The sequence below is a fragment of the Saccopteryx leptura genome, chromosome 2 (genome assembly GCF_036850995.1).
Source record: "Saccopteryx leptura isolate mSacLep1 chromosome 2, mSacLep1_pri_phased_curated, whole genome shotgun sequence".
NCBI lineage: Eukaryota > Metazoa > Chordata > Mammalia > Chiroptera > Emballonuridae > Saccopteryx > Saccopteryx leptura.
This window is the reverse complement of record NC_089504.1, coordinates 351,287,596-351,305,623: the sequence shown is the minus strand read 5'-3', so window position 1 is coordinate 351,305,623 and position 18,028 is coordinate 351,287,596. Positions and strand designations below refer to the sequence as shown.

The following is an 18,028-nucleotide window of genomic DNA, read 5'->3' as shown; positions in this document are numbered from 1 at the left end:
TTTTCAATTGTCTCCTCACTTCAAAATGGGAGTGTAGATCTTACTTTCTGAAAACAATCTAATTGAGGTTCTCTTTCATTTTTTCTCTTGGGCTGCTCACCCAGGGGAATATTCTGGTGTGTATGCTTTTAAATACTTTAATATATTGCTTTTTAAGCTAGGTGTTCTTGGCTGCTGTTTCATTTAATGCTTTCTCATATTTTTTTCTGCTCAGCTGTTTTTTGTGCCTTGCATATATTTTCAGCTGTTATGCATATTTCTCTATGTGCTTGAGAGCTTATAGCAAACATGTCATCATACAAGCTTTTTAAGACAAATGTAAACTTTATTTCTTCTGACTCTATAGCTTTATTGAAAAGTTAACATTGATGTTTAAAGCAAATATTTCAACATATCCCACCAAAATTCATTTTGGAATTGGAATACGGAAACTTTTTTAGTTTTTATTTTCAGTTTTTGGAGAATACGTAGATAGATGATTAAATAAGCACTATTTCTGATACATAATTCTTCATGGTAGAAGTATCCTGATCTTTGAGAACATTTGAGATCATTATAATATGGACAAAATCTGAGTCCATTTGTGAGCATTGAATTTTTACATTCCTAGGTTGGTTTTGTGTTAAATTATCTTTAAGTCATTCTACTCTTTTAAAAGTAAGGGACATGTTAATTCTTACATAGTTTTCTTTAGAAATATTTTCATTGTGTGTGATTTTCCAACATTAGCTTAGGGTAAGTGAGCAATGGGTTTTGGTTTTGTTTATCTTTGATTTTTTGTTTGTTTGTTTTTGTAACTTTTGAGATATATTCCCTAGTGTGTTCTTTTATTTCTTCTTTTTCTTATGAGTAATAAATTAAATAGCTTTTTCCTTCCTAAAGATCACTACATTGGATCTTGTATTGAATGCTCTACCTGCCTACCTCACAGTACTCATTAAATTATTAAATGCAATTCTATAAAGTGGCAACTGAACATGATCATTTCAGATGTTGCACTTTGAAGAAACTTACATTACTGAGCTGGAGTTCTCAGTCTCATTATATTCAACTTTATTATGCAAAAGAATTGGGAAAGCATTGTTTTAGGTGTAACCTATCTGAGCATCCTTATGAATGAAGGAAATCATTGTAATTTCTGTCTTTTGCACATCATTATGCATTAAATCATAGCATTGTGATCCCAGATGTTTTTCATATCATGCATAAAACTTTACAGATTAATGATCTATTTTCATGCTATTTCTTATATGAAACATTTCTTGTTCTCTGTTTTTGCTTTACATGGAATGCATGGGCTATAAGACCATAATTTCTTTGGTAAGGTTTCATCTGCGATGGGGTTTCGTCTTTCTTTGGCCTTGTTTCGGCCTGTTCTCTATGAATGAGGCCTAATTTTTAGGCAAAAACCTAAAATACCACTCTGTGATTTGGAAATTATTTCTGATCCATATTAATACTGTTTCCTTCCCCCCCCCCCAAATACTGCTACCATTTTAGAATATTTGTAAAAAAAAGTCTTTGATCTTTTGAAATATTACAAGAAAATGTCAACTAACGGTTATAAAGATATGGCTAACAAAATCTTTAGCTTTGTTTTGTGATGGAAAATTATAACTTTATAATCCACTCAAGTAGAGATATCAAATGAAATTATAGACAAAATGAGATTACTGAAGGAGAGAGAAACTTTATAAAATAAAATTTGCACTATAGAGTCCAAGCTTAAGTAATTTTTGATAAATTTATTTTCAGTTTTTATCCTTTTTCTTTTGCTAGGAATGGGTCGTGAAGTTGAGAATCTCATATTAGAAAATACACAATTGTTGGAAACCAAGTAAGTAATGTATATGTAAAATTTTAATAAGGAAGAGAAGATACTGAATTTTCTTTTTGTCTAAGGCAATGACATTTTTTAAATTCAGCAACTGCCCCTTCTTATTCCCCTTCTGTGTGTGTGTGTGTGTGTGTGTGTGTGTGTGTACGTGTGTGTACGTGTGTGCGCATGCATGCACACACACAAGTAATGGGACCTAATTTCATGGGTGAGTAGTTTTTACTGCTCAGGGGTTTGCAGAGATTTTCATCCCTTTCCACTACACAGGTGCCCCGGCTTTCTGCTAATATTCTGGATGTGTCCTGTGCTTGTTTGGTTCCCTCCCAAGCATGTCTATTTTCTTATCTCTTTTCCTGGGATTTCTTTTATTTCTACATAAATGTTTCGCTCTGTACCCAGCCCATCTCTTCGGAGTTCCCCACCATAGTTGCAGGTTCTCAGGTGCGATGTGTGTGGTCTAGGCCCTCAGACACAGAGGAGTCTTGTTTAGTGGGGTAGGTCTGGGTCATATGGAAAAGGTCAGGCCCATTGTTAATGTGTTGTGTTAGAGCAGCTTTGGAGCATTTGTGTATATCGAAAACAATGCCTCTATAATGAAGTCCTATGCCCACTATACCCAAAAGGAATTAGTTCTTAGATCTTTTTTTCTAGTTCAGATTTTTTTCTCCTTAATTGTTAAAGGTAAATACAAGGATTAATTTCACTCTGTTGATTAGGTAACCTCTTCAGAACTTATTAACGCCAGTACCCTATGGATGCTATTAGGCCATTGCTTTGTGTTTCCTTTTATTTTTGTCCACCAACAACATTAGGTAGAATGTCTTTGAAGTATTCAGTTATTTAGCTTTATGATTGTACATTACTTTAGTCTACAGCAGAATAAGCCGAAAGTTCGAAAGGATATTTGTTTGTAATGATGCACTGGAAATGTGTTCCTTAGAAATGCTTTGAACGTTGTCAAGAATGACTTGATAGCAAGAGTGGACGAGCTGACGTGTGAGAAGGACGTGCTGCAGGGGGAGCTGGAGGCCGTTAAACACGCCAAACTGAAGCTGGAGGAGCGGAACCGAGAGCTGGAGGAGGAGCTGCGGAAGTAGGTTCTCACTGGGTGCTCCAGACCGGCCTGTCCGAGGGGGGGCCTGTGGGGCTGTACGGTAACCCCGAACCTGGGCCTCTGGAATGCTCAGCCCGTGTGGGGGGGAGAAGCCCCCCTCCCCTCACCCCCCTCTGCCTCTGCTGGGGGCAGGCCCCTGCATTTACGGAATCTTGGTGTTTTTGTGTTTGTTCTGATGTGAAAAAAAGAACAGTTCAAATATTGCTAAAAAGGAAATCAGAAACATTGTTTTCTTTAACCCAACCTTTAATACCTGTTTATTTTCCTAGTACAGTGCTATGATAATATTCCCCTAAATGAGGGCAGCTAAATACAGACTCTGTTTAGAAATAGAAAAACAATCATTTAGTGATGGTTAAAAGTTTTGCTCCACTCTTCCGTTCTATGAAAAGATGAGCTGAACTCACATAACCTGGTTTTGTTTTTTCCTGTTAGAGCACGTGCAGAAGCTGAAGATGCAAGGCAGAAAGCAAAAGAGGACGACGACGTAGGTTTCCGTTCTGGACCCTTTTTCTTACCTGGCACATTTTGGTATTTGGGGGGAGTAAAAGTCAGAAGACGTGTCTGGTCATCGAGAGGCAGAGCTTTCTAGCTACATGTGATGTGCTTGTTTTTCTCCTGGGCTCTGAGCTCTGACCTGTGTCTGCATGTTCAAGCTCATGGGCCAACTGGGACATTTTTGAGTTTTTTTGTTTATTTGGCTCCAAATTTGGACGATATGAAAGCTTAATAATAAAAATTGTTTAATAGCATTAAACATAAAAAGATAAAGTCTGGCATTTAATGCTAGGCCATTAGCCCATAATATTATCAATGTATTTAAACACAAAATAATAACTATGAGCTTCTTGTCAGTATTATGAGCATACTAGCTATTCTGTTGGGTTACCATTTCTGTAACAGGAGTTTGCTGCTTAAGCATCAGTCGAGCTCTATCGGCATCATGGACAGAATGATTAGTTGGTGCCCCTGCAATCTCTTTATTTTTAATATAACATTTGATACATAAAAATATTAATATATACGTAACATAACTTAGTTGTGACTAATAACTTGTCATTATAGTAAGTTAACATTATGAACCCACTACCGGTCTGACAACTGGAACATTTTCAAACACTGAAGCTACCGGGTTGGTAGTCCTTCCCTCCAGAGGAAACTGCTGTCCTGTATTTATCATTTTCTCACCTTAAATAAAAATAATTTTATCATACCACATGTATGTATTCATGCAAAATACGGTTTAATTCTCAGTGCAAGTCTCCTGGGTTTTCCCAGGGTATATATAACTACTAGTGGGATTGCTGTATTGTGGACTCCTTTAATTATTTGTGGTCCGACTTTTATTTAAAGGAGAGGCCAAGTTCTATGGCAGGACAAAGGAAGCAACTGCTCTCAGCCTCCTTCCTGTTCCAGGCCTTTCAGCTTTGATCCAAACTGTGCGTGCTTTGCAGTTGATCTCACCTTCCTCTTAGAAATCAGCAATAAAAGGAAGTTGACCTAAGCATGCCCCTTTGGGGTTTCACCATACTCATATTCCTTAGTCTTCCTAACAATAATTCTGGCTAATACAGTTGTCTTCATCTTGTATTTCTTTACTCATTTTATTTTCATAAGACCATTTTAAAGTGATCCATTAGGTTAAAAATTAAGGAATGTTTAAAAGCTGAAAGATTTTGCTTAAGTCTGAGATAACACCAAAACAGATATAGGCTTCCAGGGTGATCTATAGTCTTCTTTTCATTATAGAGCGATATTCCTACAGCCCAGAGGAAGCGGTTTACTAGAGTAGAAATGGCCCGTGTTCTAATGGAGAGAAACCAATATAAAGAGAGACTGATGGAGCTTCAGGAAGCTGTTCGATGGACAGAGATGATTCGGTTTGTATGAGAAGCACCTCTGGTATTTTCCTAGAATTGCTTCCCAGCAATTCGGTATTCCTTCATTCAGAATTAGAGTCCTGCCTTTGCGGATCCAAGTCCCTTGCTCTGTTTAGTAGGAGAGACTTTATTAAGTAACACTTGGAATTAGTAACAGAATGTGATCAAAGTGGGTACCTTTTGGTCCAGTTAAAGGGCTCTTGGTGAATTGAAGCCATGTCAACACTATAAATTAAAAAATAAAAAGGCTCAGGCCCTGACTGGTTGGCTCAGTGGTAGAGAATTGGCCGGGTATGTGGAAGTCCCAGGTTCAATTCCGAGCCAGGGCACACAGGAGAAGCGTCCATTGCTTCTCCACCCCTCCCCCTCAACTTTCTTTTTATCTCTCTCTTCCCCTCCTGCAGCCAAGGCTGCATTGTAGCAAAGTTGGCTTGGGCACTGAGGATGGCTCCATGGCCTCCATTTCAAGTGCTAGAATGGCTCCGGTTGCAAAGGAGCAATGGCTCAGATGGGCTGAGCATCGCCCCCTAGTGGGCTTGCCAGGTGGATCCTGGTCGGGTGCCTGTGGGAGTCTGTCTCTCTGCCTCTCCGCTTTTCACTTCGGAAAAATATATACATACATACATACATACATACACACATACATACATACATAAATAAATAAATAAAAGGGCTCTTGGAAAATGTTTCCACAACTTCTAAAATACTTCTAAAATTATATTTAGGCATGATGTTTATTTTTCAGTAGACTATAGAAATTGACACTGGTTTTGCAGTAATGTCAGGAAAACTTAAGACTTTCAATGCCACATAGGAAGTAATCATTTTTATTCAGTATCTTTCTGTAAAGTGCTCCAACTGGAATTTTCACTACTTTTCTGACTTCATGCAAAAGCCATCCATTGAAATCTTTGTCAGTTGGATCTTACATCTCACCTCTGATGCTGCCATCTACTGGTCAGTTCTCATAACAGTATTCCTTTCATTTAGGAAGAGCTCATGAGTTTGTACATTAGTTACCTCCCCCCCCCCCCCATTTGCCCACAGTTTGAATTTGGACTGTCACATCAGATTGACTAGTCATAGCACACACATACACATTCTTTTAAAGTTTATGGACATATTTTCCAACCTCCCACTTTTACTTTCTTATGATTATGTCATGTATTTAGCAGCTTATATATCCTTTACCAATGTTATACTAGAATTCTTTTGTATAGAATATTTGCAATTTGCTAAAATTATAATTGTGTATATATATGTAGCTACCAAGAAGGAAGGAGATTAGTATTCTAATCTTTACTTATTGTACAAAAAAACTAGTGTCCTAAGAAATGTGTTCTTAACTCCAGCATTTAATGTATATTAAATAAATAGTAATGAATAAATGATTTTAAAACTGACGCCCATTGCTCTTTTTAATTCTAGCAGCTGAGTGATAATCAACAGGTGAAAAATTGGTAGCTTTTCATTTTTTTCATTAAATTAAAAATGTTTTTATTTTTTTCAAAATGGAAGCTGAGGCTCTTATAGTGATGGCAGAAGCCTTCCCATCTTACTGAATCAGTTTGAAACGCCTTATTTTCTGAATTTTTGAATTACCTATCAGTCTAGTTTAGCAGCTTCTCTGGTTACCTTTCCAGTGATGGAACAGTTTTAGTCCTGTGAAAAATGACCCATTTCGAACAGTAAAATTTGTGTGAGCGCTGGGAGGGTAAGATGATTCGGCCCTCTATGTAAAGACAGACTGACAAGGCAGTATATTTTGATAAAAGGGAGAAAGAGGAGGATTTCTCTTCAATAGAAATTTTAAAATATTATGTTGGCTCTCTGTCTAGCACAGGTAACAGTCTGGTCTCTGTCAGTGGGTTTAGCTCTTTGTGGCAGGAGTGCTGTTTTATTTTAGCTGTTGCAGCCTTACCAGACCGACACACCAGGTCAGAGGAACTACTTGCAGAATTTCATAGCCGACTCTCCTCTGTAGCCCATACTCTTCTTTGGTCCTTGGTTCTCGAAAGCTAGAACACCTCACTGATAACAAATCTTTTTCTTTCTTCTTTCTTTCACTTTCTTCTTTCATGTAGAGCATCAAGAGAAAATCCAGCCATGCAGGAAAAAAAAAGGTCAAGCATCTGGCAGTTGTAAGTATCAAAAAATTATTAAAGACGGATAGCACTTTGAGACAAGATTACAGTCAGAATTTATTTTCAAGAATGATTTGGTGTCTCCTCCCCTCCTTAGCTCCTCTCTCCCCTCTCCGTCCCCCCTTCTTGAATTTGGGGAATATAGCTAAACTGAACTTTCTCCTTTTGATACGCAGCGTGCCGGCTCGGTAAGGCTGTTCTTGAGGACAGAAGTATTGCTGTCGTGAGCTGCATTGCTTTGGTTATGTGTTTGATGGAATCCTCTGATAACTTAAAACAATAATGGGGAAGTATTTATAGAGTTGATAATTACCTGGATCCCATTAATAAGTGACCAATTCACTTATTGTGTGTTAGAAGGAACTTTACAAAGCGAGGATTAGAAGTTTAGTGTTTGTGGGGTTTGAGTCTTGTGTGTATGTCGGTTTTGGATTTGAATTATGTTCATGCTAGAAGTACTGTGTGTTTAGTGTGCTTAATATTTACCCTTTTTGGTGAATCTGCTATTTAATAGAAGTATTGATTTTTTTTTCTTTAATGGATATGAAAACAGTTAATTAAGTTGAGTTTACTAAGAAAATGTGTAAGGTGTGTGGTAATATGGTAATATGTGTCCTAGTACTTCATTGTAACTACTTTTTGAACTGGCGTACCAGGCTTCTGTTTATACCGTGCAGCCGTGACCTTGCTGTGTAACAGCCCCTCTCACACGGCACTGGCTAGGAGCTAGCTAAATCAACCATCCTGTTTTATTCTTCATTACAAAGAGATCCCGTACGTCACAGCTTCTTCCTTTCGTTATGGGAAGGGCTAATTGAAGAACAGGGATTTGCCATACTAGGCAGTAGTTTCTCTTTCCTGAATGTCTGCACTTGGCTGTGAGTTCTTGCTAAGGCTGCACTGTGTGGCTACAAACTTTTGTTTGGCTTTGTGAAAGCACTCTGGAATTTGTGCAAAATTATGGATTGTTCTTGATGGAGCATGTAAGAACGTGTGGACAAACACACATTCACTTTTTTCTTTTTAGTTTCAGCCGACTTTTCAGCTCCTCAAGTAATACTGCTAAGAAGCCTGAACCACCTGTTAACCTGAAGTATAATGCACCCACCTCTCATGTTACACCTTCTGTCAAGAAAAGAAGCAGCACCTTATCTCAGCTCCCTGGGGATAAGTCCAAAGCCTTTGACTTCCTTAGTGAAGAGTAAGTGTTGTCCGGACTAGTGGTGATGCCCGTGCTAACTATACAGTTCTGAATATTCTTGCCGTGTGTTAGATCAGCTGGAAGTGTTCAGAAAAATCTATACCATTTCTGTAACTTGCTATCTTTAAGTAAATTACATGGAGTCAATACCTTTTAGGAAAATTGCATTTCAGTTTTCATAAAGAGGAAGATTTTTTTTAATGTCTTTTTTTGCTGGTATGACAACATTGATAGATATTGATAGAAATGCTAAAGGCTTATATGCTCTTTTATCCTAAATGTTTGAACACTTCCTTTGGTGTTAGAAGGACTTGGTTGTTCATCCTGACTCTGCCTCTTATTAGGGACGTGAACTTGGTACACGAACCTCTGAGAGCCCCATTTCCTCTGCCAGTGAAATGAGTATGATAACCTACGTCAGAGGTGTTACTATCACATTATACAGTAAAGCGTCTGACGCAGAGGTACACTTGTTAACTATGAGATACATAGCAAGTCACCCAACAAAAAGAATTTCAGTGGCCCAGAGAAAGACAAATTCTTTTCAGGATTATTTTCATATTATTTTGCTCCATAACTGTAAAGCTTGCCAAGTCAGTTTATTTATCTGTCTTCTGAAACAAATTATTGGAGTTAATTTGTTAACCTATATTACCTTCCTAAGAGGAAATTGATTTATTGGTCTTCAGTCACTTCTAGCACATTCCTTGGCATTAGAATTCTCCATATATATCTGTTGAATGAACAAAGGAAAAGGAAAGAAGCCTTTCATATAGCCAAAATCTACAGCCTGATAGAAATTTGATGGCTGGTTCAATACAACAGGCTGCTTGCTAACCTGTGAAAACTTGGACACGGTCTTTACTGCATAATTTTAAAAGACCTACTTTGATATAATAACACTTTATAAGGAGGAATCTTAGTCTGAAGTAAACGAATCTGAAACCAAGTCATTTTTATGTTGTTACTTTGCTGTTTGAGCAGAACTGCTGTTATATTCACCTAATTTAAAAAGGAACTTTCTTTTTCTTTTAGAACTGAAGCTAGTTTAGCCTCACGCAGAGAACAAAAGAGAGAACAGTATCGTCAGGTGAAGGCACACGTTCAGAAGGAAGACGGTCGAGTGCAGGCTTTCGGCTGGAGCCTGCCTCAGAAGTACAAGCAGGTACGTGCGAACGTGGCAGAGCATCTGTGGGAAACGCAGGGGCTAGGCGTGCAGGGAGCCGAACTCACACCGCAGACCCGCTCCTTCCAGCTGCTTGCACTCGGCTGGTCCAAGCAGTGCGGAGGGCGGTGGGTTTCGGGCTGTTGTGCCAGCCCGGAGCTGAAAGAGAGGCCTCCGTGTGTGAGGGGGCGGGGCTACGGGAGGTGGCTGAGTGTGTGGACTTCGGGGTATCAGTTCTGTTTTAGTGTCTAAAGATTTCATTTTTGATAAACAGTATCTTACTGTTTAAAAGTTTTAAAAAGCCATTGGCATGGAACCTCTCAAACTCAGTGCAGGTCTTCAGGAGGAGCTTTACCTGACTAATCCGTACTCAGTTTCCAAAAGACTTGGCACATGCGCGCGCAAGCGCACACACACTCTCCACCTCCCACCCACGTGTGAACCAGTCTAGGTCTTCTGAGATCCCATAGAATCTTTTTTAATTTTTTATTTATTTATTTTTTTTTCTGAAGCTGGAAACGGGGAGAGACAGTCAGACAGACTCCCGCATGCGCCCAACCGGGATCCACCCTGCACGCCCACCAGGGGCGATGCTCTGCCCCTCCGGGGCATCGCTCTGCTGAGACCAGAGCCACTCTAGCGCCTGGGGCAGAGGCCAGGGAGCCATTCTCAGCGCCTGGGCCATCTTTGCTCCAATGGAGCCTTGGCTGCAGGAGGGGAAGAGAGAGACAGAGAGGAAGGAGGGGGTGGGGGTGGAGAAGCAAATGGGTGCTTCTCCTATGTGCCCTGGCTGGGAATCGAACCCGGGTCCCCCACATGCCAGGCCGACGCTCTACCGCTGAGCCAACCGGCCAGGTAGAATCTTGTTCATTTTCTCTCATTGCTACTTGACTTTCTCACTTTTCAAGTAAGAATGGCATTAGCTTGAGCTCAATTTCAGAGAGAAAATAAGAACTAGCAGTGCTTGCCCATGTCTCAGTGGTTCTGGAAGTTCGCTTTTGACGAGGTGAACCCACATGTCCTTCTCTCCCCTACCCAATTGCTAGGTAACCAACGGTCAGGGGGAAAATAAGATGAAAAATCTACCTGTGCCTGTCTATCTCAGACCTCTAGATGAAAAAGATACATCAATGAAGGTAAATTAATTTTTTAAAGACTTGATTTATTCATGTTAGAGAAGGAGGATGGAGAGAGAAGGGGGGGAGGAGCAGGAAGCATCAGCTTCCATATGTGCCTTGACTGACAAGCCCAGGGTTTCGAACTGGTGTCCTCAGAGTTCCAGGTTGATGCTTTATCCACTGCGCCACCACGGGTCAGGCCAGTGAAATAATTTTGAAGTTAAAGGAGCTACTTCCTAAAATCTGAGATTTTTTTAAAAACAGAAATGTTAAATCCTACTTTTGTGGATCAACTTATTTATTTTGTAGTTTTAAACTAGGATACTTTGAATATTAAAGACCTAGATTTATAATCGGTAGACTTTTCAAGAAAATACGAAACATTCTAAACGTTTTTAGAGAGAAAGAGATTTAATACCTTTTTTTCCACCCTAAAAGCTGTGGTGTGCTGTTGGAGTCAATTTATCTGGTGGGAAGACCAGGGACGGCGGTTCTGTTGTTGGAGCAAGTGTATTTTACAAGGATGTTGCTGGCTTGGATACAGAAGGCAGTAAACAGCGGAGCGCGTCTCAGAGCAGTTTAGACAAGCTCGATCAGGAACTTAAGGTAAAGTGTGTGCGCGAACACGTGACCTCCCAGTGTCTGGACTGTGAGTTTAGCTCTTTGGTCCAAAACTTACTTCTGGGTTCAGCTTCTGATTGGGATTACTATGCCCTGCTTACTCCTTACCCTTTCTCTATTTTAAAAATCAATTTTATTGAGATATATTTTACATACAGTGATATATATACTTGAAATATGTACAGTTCAGAGTTTTGACAAATGCATGTACCTGTGTAATTAACTCTCATGGTCCAGGTACAAAGCATTTTTGTCACTGATCTGCTTTAACTGCTAGTTTTTAGTCTGCTGATGAATGTGGAAAGGTATTTGTATTTTTGGCTTTTTTTTTTTTTTTAGAATGTGAAGACACCAGTTTTATTTCTTTCATGAAGAGCACCTTTCAGCTCTCCCACAGTTTAGTTATAAGGTGGTTTCTAAGCTCTCCGGTAGCCATGGGTCATGTTCAGGTCATCTCCATGTTACACAGCTACCAGAAGGAATGATAACCAGCATCCTCTGTGAGCATTTAGAGCATGACAGATGTGCAATATCTGTCCAACCCCAAGTCGGGGGGTCAGCTTTTTTTTTTTTTTTTTTTTTTGTATTTTTCTGAAGTTAGAAGTGGGGAGGCAGTCAAACAGACTCCTGCATGAGCCTGACCAGGATCCACCTGGCATGCTCACCAGGAGGTGATGCTCTGCCCATCTGGGGCGTTGCTCCTTTGTGGCCAGAGCCATTCTAGCACCTAAGGCAGAGGCCACTGAGGCATCCTCAGCACCAGGCCAACTTTGCTCCATTGAAGACTTGGCTGTGGGAGGGGAAGAGAGATAAAGATAAAGGAGAGAGGGAAGGGTGGAGAAGCAGGTGGGCGCTTCTCCTGTGTGCCCTGACCGGGAATTGAACCCAGGACTTCTACATGCTGGGCCAACGTTCTGCTGAGCCAACTGGCCAGGGCTGGGTTGTCAGCTTTTTATTTTTTATTTCTATTTTTGTGAGAGAGACAGACAAAGAGAGGGACAGATAGGGACAGATAGACAGAAGGGAGAGAGATGAGAAGCATCAACTTGTTCATTGATTGCTTTCTCATACGTGCCTTGACTAAGGGGCTCTGGCCAAGCGACTTGCCTTGCTGGGCTCAAGCCAGCGACCTTGGGCTTTAAGCCAGTGACCTTTGCGTTCAAGCCAGAGACCATAGGATCATGTCTATGATCCCACGCTCAATCTAGCCACCTCGCACTCAAGCTGGTGAGCCTGTGCTCAAGCTGGCAACCTTGGGGTTTTGAACCTCGGTCCTCTGCACCCCAGGCCAATGCTCTATCCACTTTGCTACCTCCGGGTCAGGCTCAGCTTGTTAAATCATCTGGAAATAAACTTGAAATAGTACTGCCCTTGACTGTAATTGCATAGCTTTATGACTAGTTGCACATACGTCATTTTAAACCTTTATTTTTCTTACTTGGCCTATGCAGGAACAGCAGAAGGAGTTAAAAAATCAAGAGGAATTATCTAGTCTTGTCTGGATCTGTACCAGCACTCATTCAGCCACAAAAGTTATTATTATTGATGCCATCCAGCCAGGCAACATCCTAGACAGTTTCACTGTCTGCAACTCTCATGTTCTGTGTATCGCAAGCGTCCCAGGTAAGAGTGAGCTGGGCCTCTCTTCCCTCTGTCAGCACTTCCTCTGCACGACCTCGCTGGCTTCCTGGAGATAGGAGTACGCTCCGGCCGCGCCGTGGGGTTTATGTTCTCTCTCCTGGCGTCTATGTTCTAGTTGGGGAAGACCAAAACTAAACTGTAAACAGATGGACTAAACTGGGCATTTTCAGATGTTGTGAAGAAAATAAAATAGAGGTAATGTTAAGATGACTGTGAGTCAGAGCATAAGGATTTACGATATTTAGATGGATTAGAATAAGGAAAAGGTTTCTAAAGTTTTGGATTAAACCTATGTTACAACACTGGTTTAAAAATTACAGAGGTTTGTGATATATACACACAGTGAAATATTACTTAAAAAGGAATGAAATTCTGATACATGCTACAACAGGGATTAACCTTAGAAACATTATGCTAATTAAAACGACCGAGACACAGCCTGACCAGGCGGTGGCGCAGTGGATGGAGCGTCAGACTGGGATGCAGAGGACCCAGGTTCGAGACCCCGAGGTCACCAGCTTGAGTGTGGGCTCATCTGGTTTGAGCAAAAGCTCACCAGCTTGGACCCAAGGTCGCTGGCTCAAGCAAGGGGTTACTCGGTCTGCTGAAGGCCCACGGTCAAGGCACATGTGAGAAAGCAATCAATGAACAACTAAGGTGTCGCGAAGAAAAACTAATGATTGATGCTTCTCATCTCTCTCTGTTCCTGTCTGTCTGTCCCTATCTATCCCTTTCTCTGACTATCTCTCTGTCTCTGTAAAAAAATAAAAATTAAAATAAATCAATAAAAAAAAAACAAAAAAAACAACTGAGACACAGAAGGACAGATACTGTATGATTCTACTTATATGAGCTATCTAGACCAGGCATATTCATGGACACACAAGTAGATGACCAGGGCCAGGCAAGGGTGGGGGCAGAATAATTAATTGGTACAGATTTTCTGTTTGGGGTGATGGGAAAGTTTTAGACACGGATAGTTTTGATGGCTGTACAACATTGTAAATGGCACTGAATTATACACTTAAAAATGGTTAAAAAGGCCAATTTCATGTTTATGTATAGTATATTTGACTATCACATTAAAAATAATAACTTTTATGCCTGGTCTGTGGTGGTGCAGTGGGTAAAGTGTCGACCTGGACTGCTGAGGTCGCCAGTTTGAAACTCTGGGCTTGCCCCATCAAAGTACATATGACAACCAATCGGTGAACAACCAAAGTGAAACAACTATGAGTTTGATACTTCTTGCTTCACCCCCCTTCCCATAAAATCAATAAATTAAATTCTAAAAATAAAACCCCCAAAACTTTTAATGTGATAATAAAAACAGCTTTCTAAATTAAACAAAGCTGGCCCCTGGCTGGTAGTTCAGTGAATAGAATGTCAGCCTGTGCATGGATGTCCTGGGTTTGATTCCCGGTCAGGGCACATAGGAGAAGCAACCATCTGATTCTCTTCCCCTCCCTCTCTCCCTTTTCTCTCCCTCTTCCCCTCCCACAGCCAGTAGCTCTGTTGGTTTAAGCATGGCTCCAGCCACTGAGAATAGCTTGGTTGGGGCAAGCATGTCAGCCTCAAGCACTAAAAATAGCTTGGTTAATTCAGGCATTTGTCGCAGATGGAGGTTACCAGGTGGATCCTGGTTGGGGCGCATGCGGGAGTCTGCCTCACTATCTCCCCTACTCTCACTTAAAAAAAAAAAGGTAAAAATTAAAAAAGCTAAAGAGGTTTATTCAGTGGGACACTTGAATCTATGTAAACACAATAAATTAAAACCAATTAAAAAAATAAACTAAAGAGGTTTATCTTTATATTGTAAATGCTTAATTTTTAAATGCCTTACTAATACTTAAGGCACTATATATACATTTAGGGTGGTTAATTCTTTTTGTTATTATTTTTTTTTTAGCAAGAGAGAGATACAGAGAGAGGGACAGACAGGCATGGACAGACAGGAAGGAAGAGAGATGAGAAGCATCAATTCATAGTTTTATCACTTTAGTTGTTCATTGAATGCTTTCTCTCATATATGCCTTGACTGAGGGGGTTTCATCAGAACCAGTGACCCCTTGCTCAAGCCAGAGACCATCGGATCATGTCTGTGATCCTGTGCTCAAGCCGGATGAGCCTGTGCTCAAGCTGACGACCTCAGGTTTTCGAACCTGGGTCCTCAGTGTCCCAGGTTGATGCTTTATCTACTGCGCCACTACCTGGTCAGGGTAAGGTGATTAATTTTTAATAGTGGTGGACAGAAGTATTTCAAATAGCAAAATTTTTTTGATAACTTGTCAGATATACTGTAATCAGATTTCATTAGTTTTAAGCTCATTAGATGTCTGTTTAGGAGCTTGTATACCAAACAGAAACATTTCTAACGTTTTTATGTTTGCTTATGTGTGTATTAAAAGAAGTATTATCTTAATTTTTTTCAGCTACTTTCCCATTTTGTGAAGGTTAGTTTAAAAAATGTTAAAGCTATTAACTTGGCAGTATATTCAAATAACTATTTGTCTTATCTGTATACACCCATTACAAACTTATAGTTGCTTTTATGGAGAAAATGCTTAGTTAAATGAGTTTACTTAACATTAAAGAAGGTTTATCTTGTTCTTTTTAGGAGCACGAGAAACAGACTACCCTGCAGGAGAAGAGCTTTCAGAATCTGGACAGGTAGATAAAGCGTCTTTATGTGGAAGCATGACAAGCAACAGCTCAGCGGAGACAGACAGCCTGTTGGGAGGCATCACAGTGGTTGGTTGTTCCGCGGAAGGTGTGACAGCAGCTGCCACCTCCTCTAGTACGAACAGTGCTTCGCCAGTGACAGAAAAACCACCAGGTACAGCTATCCTCCTTCTACACCATTTGTGTAGGGTCTGAGCCTATTCCAGATGCCTCAGTGTGGACTTAATTTAGATCTTCAAGTAATGAGAATGGAAGAACTTCAAGAAGATACTGTCATGACTGTTAAATAAAATCAAGAATTCTCAATTTCATGATCTAGTGCAGAGGAGGAGGGGATAGCTGGAGTGGAATTCTATAGCAAGGGTTTATGTAAGGAAGTTATTGGGAGGAAAGGTCAAACATGGTTAGCATGTTTTATTTATTTTTTAGAAAAGGAAGCAGAAAGTAGTGAGATTGATGAAAATGTTCCAACAGCAGAAGAAGCCACTGAAGCCACAGAAGGCAATGCAGGGTCAGCCGAAGACACCGTGGACGTCTCCCAGACCGGCGTGTACACGGAGCACGTCTTTACGGACCCCTTGGGAGTTCAGATCCCAGAAGACCTCTCACCGGTGTATCAGTCAAGGTGCGTAAGTCAGTCAGCAGCTTAGGAAACCGGATCAGTGCACACACAAAAGGAACCAGAGGAACCTCAAACAGGCCAACTGTTCCCGACAACCAGCATTGAGTGGCAGACTTAGATGTTACCACTTATTCCCACAGTGTCTTCATTCTTCTTTCCCCTTCGTTCTCTCTGGACGTTTCCCCCATTTGTTCTCTTCCTTCCAACTGAAGAAGTCTGTCTATGAAATGTATTAGTCAAAATCTCCCTGGTCATTTCTCTTCTACTATGATGTTTTTGTTTTAATTGTCGCACTCACTGTCTTCTAGTCTATTAATAACGTCTGCTGTTTTAGTCCCACCCCTCTTCTCACTCCCACTCTCATCGGTGAAATTGGCCATTGTTTCAGTTTCCTATGTGGGCTTGAACGGCCTTTTTTGAATTTAGTTTTCTGGCAAACATTCTATCAGAAAAAAACTTGTTTTAGGCTCATTCATTTAAAAGATTGGTTATTTTAGGCCCATTTAGTGAATTCTTTAATTTTCTTTCTTATCTACTCTTAGTCTTACAGAAAGCTGATAGAAGTCTATCTAAACTGGATTCTTTTTACAATTTAGTATTTTTCATCTTAGTGTATAAAATAACCAAGTGTCTTAATATTTAATTGTTAATTTAAGAATAAAGTCATCTTTTTAGAATTAGTACGTTTATTTGTGTTGAATTTGATAACTTAGTTATATCTCTTTATTTTATGTAACAAATTAAAGAAGGCTTGGGGGGTAAATGTAAGCATGTTTCAGCTTATTTATTTTAGAAAATTCTTTTATTTTTTTAAGTGAGAAGTGGGGAGGCAGACAGACAGACTCTCCCACATGTGCCCCAACTGGGATCCACTCGGCAAACCCCCTACCAGGCGATGCTCTGCCTGCCCATCTGGGGCTGTTGCTTCATTGCTTGGCAACCAAGTTATTTTAGTGCCTGAGGCAAGGCCATGGAGCCATCCTCAGCACCCGGGGCCAACTTGCTCCTATCGAGCCATGGCTGTGGGAGAGGCAGAGAGAGAGAGAAAGAAGGGAGAGGGGGAGGGGTGGTGAAACAGATGGGCACTTCTCCTGTGTGCCCTGACCAAGAATCAAACCCAGACATCCACATGCTGGACTAACACTCTACCACTGAGCCAACTGGTTAGGGTCTTTTAGAAAATCCTTTTTTTTTTTTGACAGAGATAGAGTCAGAGAGAAGGACAGGTAGGGTCAGACAGACAGGAAGGGAGAGAGATGAGAATCATCAATTCTTCGTTGTGGCACCTTAGTTGTTCATTGATTGCTTTCTCACATGTTCCTTGACGGGGGTTGGGGGCTATAGCCAAGCAAGTGACCCCTGACCCCTTGCTCAAGCCAGAGACCTTGGTTTTGAACCTGGGTCCTCTGCATCCCAGTCCAGTGCTGTGTCTACTGTGCCACTGCCTGGTCAGGCTAGAAAATTTTTTATGTTTTACCCTCCTTTGTGTGTATGTTTGTGGTTTTAAAACAAACCATCTCCTCCTCTTCTCTCCTTTAAGCAGAAACTCATAAAATTCAAAAAAAACTATGGGAGAGCCATAATTATAGTCTGGATATTAACTGCTATACTTTTATTACCATTTTTTAACTCCTTTATTTACAACGTGGTCCTCCTAGTATGTAGATGCACTTCTGGGATAATTGTTGAAATAGTTACTGTAAGTGGAGAACTTTGGCTTTTCTGAAATTTTAGTGTTTGATCTTCTTTCTTGAACTGTAAACTAAAATATAGAAATGACCAATCTCTGAAAACTAAGCATACTCAGATTTTTTTTCCCTTTTGTCCCACCTTTCCCAGTAATGACTCAGATGCGTATCAAGATCAAATATCAGTGTTGCCAAACGAACAAGACCTGGTGAGAGAAGAAGCCCAGAAAATGAGCAGCCTGTTACCAACTATGTGGCTTGGAGCTCAGAATGGCTGGTAGGTGCCAACTTTTTTAATATTAGAGTATCTTTAAT

At 40.4% G+C, this 18,028-nt stretch overlaps 1 protein-coding gene across 5 annotated transcripts in view; it reads left to right on the top strand.

The window, feature by feature from the left end:
* SPAG9 (sperm associated antigen 9) overlaps nucleotides 1–18,028 on the top strand; it is a 140,689-nt gene that overhangs the window by 98,624 nt on the left and 24,037 nt on the right. For 4 of the 5 annotated variants that reach the window (XM_066364596.1, XM_066364595.1, XM_066364598.1 and 1 more), the window contains 13 exons: nucleotides 1,780–1,837; nucleotides 2,778–2,930; nucleotides 3,387–3,438; nucleotides 4,701–4,831; nucleotides 6,916–6,972; nucleotides 8,003–8,176; nucleotides 9,212–9,341; nucleotides 10,388–10,477; nucleotides 10,898–11,065; nucleotides 12,532–12,703; nucleotides 15,339–15,557; nucleotides 15,833–16,028; nucleotides 17,865–17,990. In XM_066364596.1, coding sequence (XP_066220693.1) covers nucleotides 1,780–1,837; nucleotides 2,778–2,930; nucleotides 3,387–3,438; nucleotides 4,701–4,831; nucleotides 6,916–6,972; nucleotides 8,003–8,176; nucleotides 9,212–9,341; nucleotides 10,388–10,477; nucleotides 10,898–11,065; nucleotides 12,532–12,703; nucleotides 15,339–15,557; nucleotides 15,833–16,028; nucleotides 17,865–17,990 — 1,726 coding nt within the window. The remainder of the gene's footprint in view (nucleotides 1–1,779; nucleotides 1,838–2,777; nucleotides 2,931–3,386; nucleotides 3,439–4,700; nucleotides 4,832–6,915; nucleotides 6,973–8,002; nucleotides 8,177–9,211; nucleotides 9,342–10,387; nucleotides 10,478–10,897; nucleotides 11,066–12,531; nucleotides 12,704–15,338; nucleotides 15,558–15,832; nucleotides 16,029–17,864; nucleotides 17,991–18,028) is intronic. The other variant, XM_066364597.1, reaches the window with a different exon arrangement.